The 11124-nt window shown below is 52.3% G+C and overlaps 1 protein-coding gene across 1 annotated transcript; it reads right to left on the bottom strand.

Annotated features, from left to right (window-relative positions):
* Positions 1-6529: 6529 nt before the first annotated feature.
* DHH (desert hedgehog signaling molecule) lies at positions 6530-11124 on the bottom strand. Its single transcript, XM_061128742.1, has 3 exons — positions 10456-11124; positions 7497-7758; positions 6530-7232 (listed from the first exon to the last, which is right to left on the bottom strand). Exons 1-3 carry the CDS (start codon positions 10756-10758, stop codon positions 6607-6609), a joined length of 1191 nt encoding a protein of 396 aa, XP_060984725.1. The 5' UTR covers positions 10759-11124; the 3' UTR covers positions 6530-6606.

Raw genomic sequence — 11124 nt, 5'->3', positions numbered from 1 at the left:
GGGAGAGATTCAGGCTCTCTAGCCTCAGAGATTCTACGAGCTCCTATAGACTAGCCAGGGACTAGAACAAGGAAAGGAAATGTGTGGAGGAAATGGGATTAATCCCAGCTCAAATGTTGGGTGGAATCCCAGCTGCTGCAGCTGCTGAGGGCTTAACCAGCTGTTCCCTGGGCAGCTGCAATGTTCAGCCCAGACCCCACTCTCAGGGTGGCAGCTCTGTATCAGCTTAAGGCCATCAGCTCCAAGCAAAGTCAAGGCTCTGTGGAAAGAATCGTTGGAAAGCAAAAGAGACTAGCAGAGAGTCCCCAGTTCCAAGAACTTCTGTTTGGACATCATGTGGTTTGAAATCAGACAACTGTGTTCTTATGTTATGCGGTCTCAAGGAGGGAAGTTGAGAGACAGTTTGGGTTTAGGTTTCAGAGAGAAGCAAAGCAAGGACTGGAGGTACTGCCTTCAATTCTCCTTTCCCCTCCTGTCCTGCTTCTATTTCCCTATGCTTCCCCCACCATGGGTTTCCATAACATGTCCCCCATGGGAATGGATGCATTTCCTACTTGTGATCAGAATTAGTGACAGTCACATGCTCCAATGAGGACTAATATACTTAGGGATAAAGATAACCCCAAAGCCCATCTAACTGTCAATTTTTTTTTTCAATTTTTTTTTTTAAACAAATATTTATTTTTTGGCTGCAGTGGGTCATGGTTGTGGCACTCAGGTTCAGTAGTTGCAACAGACAGGCTTATTTACCCCATGGCATGTGGGATCTTAGTTCCCCAAACAGCGATCCGTCCCGTGTCCTCTGCATTGGAAGGTGGATTCTTAACCATTGGATCACCAGAGAAGTCCTAGCGGTTTCTTTTTTTAAATGCAAGTTTGATTTTCCCCCTCACCTGCTTCAAATCCTGCAATTGTTTTCCAAATTTCAGACAGAATTGAAAATCCTTCAAGTTACCCCATCTCCCTTGCACTGTACTGAACTTGTCAGTGCTCCTCAGATTCATCGTATCGTCACTCCCCAACTCCAATCCTTGGCACATACTGTTCCCTTTGCTTGAACAACTCTTATCCATCTTTCAGGTCTCAGCTTAAACGTCATTTCTCGTCTCAACACACTCAACCACCTTCTAATCACTTATGCCTATCTCCCCAGACGACTTGTAAGAATTGTGCTTGACTTTACTGTCCTATCCCCATGGCACAACACCATATTTGGCACATAGCAGGTACTCAACAAACCCTGATTAGAGATACCCCTTTCTCATGGGAGATGTTCATCATCAACCAGGTCACATATAGAGACAATAACAGAGAGAAGCGGGCTTGAATGTGCTAATTGGCTACAAAATCCCCCAAAGGGAAATACCCTAACCAGCCATAGACTGCTTCCCATAGACAGTTGCTTCAGGCTCCCAGAGAAGAAAGCTTCCTCCAATAGAGCAGGAACCACAAAAGCAGTCAGGGATAAACATCTCAAGACTCTAGGTCAGAAATGTTAATTTTTCAAACAGAGCTTGTTATTTTTACTAAGGACCCCGTCTTAGCACTGGGTCCTTTTTATTTTTTATTTTTGGCTGTATAGCATCTTCATTGCTGTGTGTGAGCTTTCTCTAGTTGAAGTGATTGAGGGCTACTCTCTAGCTGCAATGCGCAGACTTCTCCTTGTGGTGGCTTCTCATTGCAGAGCACAAGTTCTAGGGCGTGCAGACTCAGTAGGTGTAGTGCACAGGCTTAGTTACCCGGAGGCAGGTGGGATCTTCCCAGACCAAGGATTGAACCCATGTTGCTTGCATTGCAAGGTAGATTCTTTTTTTTTGTAAGGTAGATTCTTAACCACTGAACCACCAGGGAAGTCCTGGTCTCTTCTTATTCCAAACATTTCTAGAAGCTTACTTTATTCTGCTAGAGCTCCCATAACAAAATATCATAGACTGGGTGGCTTAGACATCAAACATTTATTTTCTCATAGTTTTGGAAGCTAGAAAAATCCAAGATCAAGGTTCCAGCCAATGCAGTTTCTGGTGAGAGCTCTCTCTGTGGCCCATAGATGGCTGCCTTCTCACTACAGCCTTGCATGGCCTTTCGTTGAGCATGTGAAGAGAGAGAAAGCAAGCCCTCTCCTGTGTCTTCTTGAAACAACACTAATCCCATCAGATCAGGGCCCACTCTGATGACCTCATTTAACCTGAATTACTTCCTTAGAGGCTCCATTTCCAAATACAGTCACACAGACATGAGAGCTTCAACAGATGAATTTGGGGGTGACACATACATTCAGTCCATAACAAAGCTCAGTATTCCCTCTCATCTAATTCAAAAAGAGCTAAGAGTCTTCACTTGCTTTCTGGGTTGCTGTACCCACCTGCTATGGATTACTGCCAGAAACTTGCACCCACATCTATATTTACTTAAGCAGTGGCTAGGTAAGGAAGCCAGTCCTCCAGACAGGAGGAAGAAGAGTCAATGAAAATGAGAGAGAACTGTCAGAAAGTGAGACTTACTAGTGACTCAGTGAAGGGAATGAGGAAGAGTTAACACTAGCTTAAGACCCCACAGGATGTGGCCCCATCAATGAAGGCAGTCTTATTTAGTTATTTCTGCCCCAGTTTCCTCATCTGTAATACAATCTCATTGGGTTATATGAGGGCTAAATGAGAACACACATAAAGTGCTAAAACAGGGCCTAGCCTGTAGTAAGTTCTCAGGCAGCGTTAGCTATAGTTACACTTCCCAGTCTTCTGTTCTAACCAGCCTGCACATTTGCATTCCAGATTCCAAGTCCTTGTTCATGTTGTTACATCTATCTGGAATGGCCTTTCCAGTCTCCTCCACCTACACATGCTACAACATCCTATTCAGGCCCTACTTTCTCCACAAGGCCTTCTGGGTCCAAATATGACATTTACCACTCATTCAACTCATCTTAAGTAACACTGTTGCTTAGGTAGTTAACCATCTCAAACTTTTGAGAAACTATTTCTTAATTTTTATGTTTTTCAGTGTCTAATATAATGCTACACTGTGTATGTTCAGCAAATCCTGATGAAGAAAGGAAGGGGAGAAAAATCTGAATTCTGGGCGATAAAAAGGTCACCTAAACCTTTACCATCTGAGCCACCTGGCAAGCCCCAAAAGTTCACCTGAACCTCAACACAGTGCTTCTCAACTCGTTTCCCAAAATGCCAAGAGGTCTTGCTAGGATGATCAACAAAATGCTCTGTAAATTCTCAAAACAAGATTACTTTTAATTATACTTCAGTTCTAAAGCAAACCCACATCTGTCACACAGCACTTTCGGAAGAATGGAATGTTATGAAATCAAAGTAAAGGGGCAACACAACCCCCCAAAAGTCTGGGAACCACTGATAATGCTGATTCTGGTAGAGTGGTATGGAGAGAAGCAGACTGCCTATAGTCAGCAGAGCAGCAAAGGCAGTGAGAAATAGATGCAGAGCATAAAAAACTTGATAGTATCCATTTCACACTGGGCACATACACTGCTATTGTCAACGATCTTGTCAGGGAGGGATCACTAACTCCAGGTCTGCCTGACTTCCAAATCATGCCCTTTCCCTAATCCTCACTGCCTATTTTGTTAATGAGAAGGGGTGTTGCACTTAAAGATGTCCTGTGGCCCAGTTGAATATGCCTTCTAGCCATCTTCATAGAGATGGTGTTCTTTGCTGCTTGAGGTAAGGTAACGGATTTTATTTTAGGAAGCTGGGAGGGCCTCAAGAGGAAAAGAATAAAGAGGAATGAAAGTGGAGGTGCGAGTAGGGGAGGTGAGAGGTGAGCCTCTGACCTGGGAAGTAGTCTACAGGATGTAGTTTAAGGGAAACCAGTTAATTCTCCTTGTCCCCAAATATCTCCTCACCAACACATTAAGGTGCTAAGAATCAGCACCATTATGGCTTTATGGTTTAAAGTCTTATTTTCAGCAGGCCTTTAAAATACATGCACTATGTGAAAAGAGTAGTAAAAACAAGGAACCCATCAACAACATAGAAATTTATAAGTTTAGTCATCACCTGGAGTGACATGACAGGAGGGCATCAGAATCTGATAGAATGAGAAAAGGGCAGGTTTAGAAAGTAGGAAAGGTCCACAGCTTGGAGTGTGTTTCTGAAGTCTCTCTGAAAGGGGAAGGGTGGTGGTAATGGGCACCTGGTGAGGATAGAGGAAAAATGGCTGTGGAAGGATATAAAGGTAAAATTAGTTGTTTTTTTGCCGCTAACATGGGCTGTAGCCTGCCAGGCTCCACTGTCCATGGGATTTCCCAGGCAAGAATACTGGAGTGGGTTGCTATTTCCTTCTCCAGAGGATGTTCCCCACCCAGGGATTGAACTTGCATCTCCTGCTTGGCAGGTGGATTCTTTACTGCTGAGCAAAGGTAAATTTCTGTTTCCAAAAGTTGGTTTTATCAAGCACTACCTGGAACCCTAAGTATGCTTTCACCTCCAAACACTGAACTCAAAGGGGCCCAGGGTGAGGGAGATAAGTAGGCTACTTGGATGCACATGAAAGTCTGGATTATTACAGCCTACAATGTACCTCCAGCTTCCAGGAGCCATGGAGCTAAACCAAGAACGAAGGATGCAAAAGTGTCACTTTCCAAATGAGAGGCAGGTGGGCTCCTCACCAGCCCTTGACACCTGTGGCTCAGCTCTGGCAGCTTAACAGGCCCATCCACCCCCTCTTGCCTCTGGGGAGAAGGCTCTTTTGCACAAATCCATCCACCATCTGCACAGCGTATAGTTCCTCTTTCCTCGGGCCTAGAAGGGAACCGATCCTGAAGGCCACTAGAGGGCAGTGTATAGCAGGGACCCTGCCCTGGAAGAGCTCAGCTGCTACAGGGAAGGGTGGGCTCCTGGTGGTACCACCAACACTTAACCATCCTCCAGGCCCTGACACTCTCCTTCCAGTGCACTGCAGCTCCCTCGGAGCTTCCATTCCTAACTCAGAGGCACCTGCCTGCCTAGATTCCAGGGAAAGCAGAGCTAGCAATAATAGGAGAGGGGAGAGGGGAAAGGGGAAGGAAGCCAGTAGAAACAACAACCAGGACAGCTGATCAGAAAGGGGGCTCAGCTTTTAATTCCCACATTCCCTTGCTTGGAGAGCCTATGTCCCCTCTGCTGCCCTACGTTTGGGCTGAAGTTGCTCTCTGTGCTCAGCCCATCAGGAAGAACAGGTTCCAACCCTCTGTGCAGGTTCTTTCTCTTGATCAAGAATGTATGGAGACTACTAGTTATGAATTAGCTATGGTTTTTCAGGTAGTCATGTACGGATGTGAGAGTTGGACTATAAAGAAAGCTGAGCACCGAAGAATTGATGCTTTTGAACTGTGGAGTTGGAGAAGACTCTTGAGAGTCCCTTGGACAGCAAGGAAATCTAACCAGTCCATCCTAAAGGAAATCAGTCCTGAATATTCATTGGAAGGACTAATGCTGAAGCTGAAACTGTTATACTTTGGGCACCTGATGCGAAGAACTGACTCATTTGAAAAGACCCTGATGCTGGAAAAGATTGAAGGCGGGAGGAGAAGGGGACGACAGAGGCTGAGTTGGTTGGATGGCGTCACCAACTCAATGGACATGAGTTTGAGTAAACTCCGGGAGTTGGTGATGGAGAGGCTGGCGTGCTGCAGTCCATGGGGTTGTAAAGAGTCGGACACGACTGAGCGACTGAACTGAGCTGAGGGATTGCCATGAGTTGTCAGTTGGTCAGTGACCTCCCAGAAAAAAAAAAAAAAAATCAGTCCCATGTAGACACCCCCCCGCCAGCCCCTCACTGCACACACACACCAGAGTAGAATGCAGGTTATGGTGATTCTTGAGCTGGGGAGACTGCAGGCTAACAAATGGGAGCCAGAATTCTTTAAGTATCAGTACCTAAAATGGCTTGAACCTCTTTGGAGCCCCTATGAACAGAGAAAGAATGAGTTTGAGTTGTCGTGTTCTTTGGGTAACCCTGGTCTCTTGAAGAGTCGGGTATGCAGACACGTGGGCAGAATGCTAGTCCTCTCTGGTGGGAAAAAGAACTAGCAGCCTAGAAAAGGGCAGACTCTTCTGGTCTCTGTTGCTGGTCGACTGGGATGCCTCCAGAGAGGAGGAAGCAAGGCAGGACGACCTGCTGGGAAACAAGCGGGGATGGGAAGTAAGGTATGGTTCCCTTTCTCCATACCCCTCCCCCAATCTGGAGGCAAATCACCATCTGAATAGAGATATTTCCCAATTAGTTCCTGGAACCCTTCCTTTTATTAGCCCACTTGTAGGAAAATGTTATGACCGTGCCTCAGCCCCTCATCTTGCCAGGCTGGGCAAGCAGATCATTATATTACAATTTATAAATAGAAAATAAAATAAAATAATCGAGTGGGGCTGAGGCACTGGGGAATAAGAGGAGAAACAGTCCTCGTCAAGGAGTATCCATCATCAACCCCACCTACCTAGGACCCAACCTCACAATTAGAGGTTGCTCCTAAACCATCTCATCCTTTTTCTCCCTCCCCCTCCCCCCCATCAGCATCGTCTGCTGCGCATATCCCCGGATCCCAGCCCGCACGCTCGCGTTTAGGCGGGTGCCACGAGGTTTCTATGCCTGGAACCCTCAGTCCAGCAGCTCCTCAGCCAAGCGATAGAGGAACCGAGAGTACCAATGCATGCCAGTCGGCTGGACGGCCCCGCCCGGAAGCAGCGCCCCCAGCGCGTGCAACAGGCGCAAGGGAGCAAAGGCGCGGTGCGCCCACTGGTGACTCTCCAGAACCGCGTAGCATGAGGCCAGGACATCGTTGACCAGCAGCGTCCCGTGCGCTGTGAGCGGTGCGAAAACGCCCACGGCTTCCTCCCGCGCCACGCGGGCCACGCGCGCCGGCCGAAGGGCGTCCCCGCCCGGCGCCAGCACCGAGTCCCCCGCGCGCAACCGGCGCGCAAACACCGGTGCAAAGTCGCCTGGTGCGGGCGCTGGCCCCCGAGCCGCGAACACCAAGTGCCAGGGCGTGAGCAACAGCTTGCGCGGGGGCCGCTCGGTCTCCACCGCTACGAAAGAGGCCCGGCGCTGCAGGTCCCGGTCCAGGAAGAGCAACACGGGCGTGGGCACCACCCGGCCGGCCGCGTCTGCCGCCAGCACCCAGTCTCCGCGATGCAGTTCCCGCAGCCCCTTCCGCTCGCCGCTCCGCAGGCGCACGGTGGCATTTCCCGGAAAGCAGCCGCCTGCCCTGACCGCCAGGGAGTTATCTGCAAGGAACAATCAGAGAGAGAGGACTGAAGACCAGCGGTTCCAGAATGTTAGTAAAGATTCTGAAGGACGTGGGTCAAGCTCAGGACAGACTTCACCAGTTCAGGAAAAACAGGCGCGTTCCCCCGGATCGGGTCCCAACCGGGCAGAAATGGAAGGATGGTTTAACAATGCCAACCCCTCTTTGGTCTCTCCTAGGGTCGCAACCGGGTTGTGCACCCTCAGTTTCCCGAAGGGACCTCACCACCCACCCCTTACTGTACCGGCTTTGACCGACACGTGGACGTGGTTGCGGGACTCGTAGTAGACCCAGTCGAAGCCGGCTTCCACGGCCAGGCGCGCCAGCAACCCATACTTGTTGCGGTCGCGATCGGATGTGGTGATATCCAAGGCACGTCCTTCGTAATGAAGTGAGTCCTGCGCGTGGTGGCCGTCCTCGTCCCAGCCCTCGGTCACCCGTAGGCGCACTCCGGGCCACATGTTCATCACGGCAATGGCCAGCGCGTTCACCCGCTCCTTACAACGCTGGCGGGGAATAAAGTCAGTCTGCTCAGTACCACGACCACCACCACGGGGGCAAAAGCGACCTGGACGGGAGAGTTGATTCTTGTTTTCCCGACGCCCCCCACCCCACCCCTTCCACTCCCTCCTAGATTTTGAATGCCCCGGGGAAGTGAGAATCTGAATGGGTGTCGTCGTTAATCTACGCCCTTCAGGGCGCCTTTGGCGACCTGCGGAGTCACCCTGAGGTTGAAAGGGAGCGCCCAAACCTAGTTCTTCCCCCTACTTTTAATTTCTGCCCTTCATCCCTAGTTGTTCTGGAACCTCAGTTCAACCTGGCAGAGGGCAAGAGAGCGGGTGGGAGCTTGGTCAAGGAAGGGCTGAGCAGCCTGGCTCCGCGAGAGGAGCCCCTGTTTTAGCCTGGCCCCCGCCCCAAGCCCTGGCTGCCCTCCCTCCTCCTGATTCATCTTTTGTTTCGTTGCCTTCCCTGGCACCGGGCACCGCTTCCTTCCTTCCTTCCTCCTCCTCCTTTCAGCCCCTAGCATTAACCCTTTCGTGGTGCGAGTGCCCCCCACAGAGGTGCCCAAGCGGAGCCGTGCGGGATCTAGGCTGCTGGAAAAAGGGCTGGGGTGGCGGGGGCTGCGCGAAGTACAATGGCCATTCTCCGGGATGACTTAACCGAGCGAGAATCCCGGGCCGAGGCCGGGGACGCGCCGGGAGAAGCGGACTCAGCAGCTCCGTCCACAAAGGCGCTTTTCAGCCGCCCCGGCGCAGGGAGAGGAAAGGGCAGAAAGCCGCGCCCCCCATCCCAGCTCCGGCCCGCCGGGTCCCCTCCCCCAGCGCGGCCAGCCCTCCCAGTTCCAGCTCAGGCTCTGCCAGCCCCGAGAACCCCCCGTCGCTCAGTCTCTTGTTCCAGAGGCCGCGCGGAAAGGCGTGGGAGTAGCACCTGAGACGAACGCGAGCTGCCCTTGCGCGGATCTGGGGGGCCCCCTGCAGGGTGGGAGTGGAGAGGTGGAAAAGCTGCCGCGGCTGGAAGCCTGCTCCGGGGGAGGGAGACCACGGTTATCTCGGCTGCTCCAGCCTGGGAGCCGGAGACCTTGGCGCGCACCACAGCACGGACCTCACGGGAGGAGGCGCAGAGGACCGCTTCCTTTTCTTCTCCCCGCTTGGGTCTCTCCTCGGACTTGGTTTTTTTCCTAACTGGCCAGTGGGACATTCCCCCCTACCCTTCTTTCCCGAGTCTTCTACACCTCCGCAGGGTTGGAGAGGAGGGGAGGGGGAAGACAGGAAAAGTGGTAACTCCTTCCAACTTTTTGTCGTTTTGTCCCCTACGGAGGCCCTGAGGCCTTGACCTGCGGGGGCAGCAGCCCAGTGCAGAGCCAACTCAATGAAGGCCTTTTGCAGCCAGGGTGTAGGAGATAAGCAGGACGGAGGGGGTTCCCGGGCCTGTCAGAAATTCTCCTGGCCCTGTCCCTTGTTCTGCCCCCTCTGCTGCAGGTGGAAGCCAGAGGAAAGGGCTAGGATACTCCATGACCAAGGAGGGCAGGCATTTCCCCTTCCCAATCTCTGGGTAGGTAAGGCTTCAGGGAATTCTTTCTCCCCTGGACAGGTTTTCCTAACAAAGTAACCTGGAAAACTATGGCAGTTAATCAGAGGAAATCCGTCCCCCTCCCACTCCCCCCACCTTCCCACTCCATACACAATTAGGTGGTGTAATGGAAAGTGTATAGGACTTAGAATCGGGAGTCCTGAATTCTAGACTCAGCCATGCCACTAATTAGTTTTAAGACTTTGATTAAATCACTTTTCCTCCTGGGGCCCAGCTCGGAGATGTAAAAATGGGAGGTGGAGGATGGAAGAATGTGACCTCCAAGTTTCCTTCCAGCTCTGACAGTTGAGATCACATGCCAGAGGTGGTGCCTCTCCTCCCACCCTAGGTTGTTGGTTAGGTTCTGGTCTGCAGCAGATGCTCAGTACATACTCGTTGAATTAATTTTAACCCTTTAATTCTAAGGAAGGTCCTTGAGCTAAACTACGTTTGAGGGACACAGGAACCCTTTGGGTCTCAGGTGGGTCCATCTATTCTTCCCATTGGAGATTGCTCTTCGCTCCAGGACAGTCGCTTAGACTCTAGATAGATAGCTTTGCCCCTGTTCTGGGATGCCTCCCCCATACCAAAGACAATTCCTGCCCAGCCCCTCCTCAGGTAGATGGCCCTGATGATCTGACCCTTGGTCACCACTTTCCCAGCCCCTTCAGTCTCTTTGGCCCTTGAGCTTTAACATTACCAGGTCAGGAGCCAGGCTAAGGGTAGAGCTCTGTCTGCTGCCTAGCCAGCTCCTGGCCCCCAGCTCACCCCAGCCCTTCCTGCCTGGCTCGGTAGCTGACCCCCGGTCCACGCCTCAGCCATTTCCCGTCTCGCCTGCCGCCATCCTCCTTTCCCCGCCCTCCCAGTCTCTCCCAGCTTCACTCTCACTAGTCCCTCCTCCCCCTCCCAAGCCCAGCCTCTGCCTGGATCCCTCTTGATCACTAAATCCAGTCAGCAAAGGTGGTTTTGTGTTTTTTTTTTTTTTTGTGGGGGAGGGGTGAGAAGTGGAGGTAGGTCCTTGAGATCAAGGTCTCTATAGATGAAACTCGGCTCAACACCCCTCCCCCCCAGCTGCCAGAGGAGGGCAGAGAAATTGACGTGCCCTCGAGCAGGTGGGGAGAGGCCCTCCTTACCTCGGTCATCAGGCGGTCTGCACCACTGTTCTCCTCATCCTTGAAGATGATGTCGGGGTTGTAGTTAGGCACCAGGTCCCGGAAGCGCTCAGAACCTCTTGTCACCCTCCCCTCAGCCGGCCCACTGGCGCCCAGGGTCCGCTCGGGCACGCTGGGCACAAATTGCTTGTAGAGCAGGGGCACGAGCTGTTTGCGCACGTAGCGGCGCCGGCCGACCGGCCCCCGGCCCGGCCCGCAGCTCTGAGCCGGCAGCGCCAGAAGTGCCAAGCAGCACAGGGGCACCAGACTGGCCGGCAGCGCCATGGATGCAGCGGACTCGGGCCAAAAGGGAACGTTCTTGTCCTTACCAGCTCGCCCGTCACTTGGGCATCTCCCCAAGCACCAGAGACCGCAGCAGGCAGAGCTGCCCCCAGAGTGCCCTAGAGCTCTGTGGCTGTGCGCACCTGGCTGTTGCTAGCTCTGCCTACATACCCTTGGGGGCTCTGGAACCTGCTACTGACGGGCCATCATAGCAGGGAAGGGGGGGTCGTGGGTAAGTGCCAACCCTGCCGGGCTCTGCCGCCTGGCTCCGGCACTGCCAGAACGCCCCGGCTCCGCCTTAAGTGGCCCCTGGCCCCGCCCCCCGCCCTTCTCCCAGGGCCGTCCCGCCCCCTCCCACCAGGGCGGGGG

The sequence above is a fragment of the Dama dama genome, chromosome 3 (genome assembly GCF_033118175.1).
Source record: "Dama dama isolate Ldn47 chromosome 3, ASM3311817v1, whole genome shotgun sequence".
In the NCBI taxonomy this organism is placed as follows: Eukaryota; Metazoa; Chordata; class Mammalia; order Artiodactyla; family Cervidae; genus Dama; species Dama dama.
Note: the sequence above shows the minus strand (reverse complement) of the source record. Positions and strands in the feature narration are given on the sequence as shown.

Excerpts from the sequence above, each read along its gene's own strand:
- DHH (XM_061128742.1), bottom strand. The coding sequence starts at position 10,758 with ATGGCGCTGCCGGCCAGTCTGGTGCCCCTGTGCTGCTTGGCACTTCTG. Across the intron at positions 7,759-10,455 it reads CAGACCGCCTGATGACCGAG|CGTTGTAAGGAGCGGGTGAA; the intron begins GTAAGGAGGGCC and ends ATTCCCCGCCAG. Across the intron at positions 7,233-7,496 it reads CCACGTGTCGGTCAAAGCCG|ATAACTCCCTGGCGGTCAGG; the intron begins GTACAGTAAGGG and ends TGTTCCTTGCAG.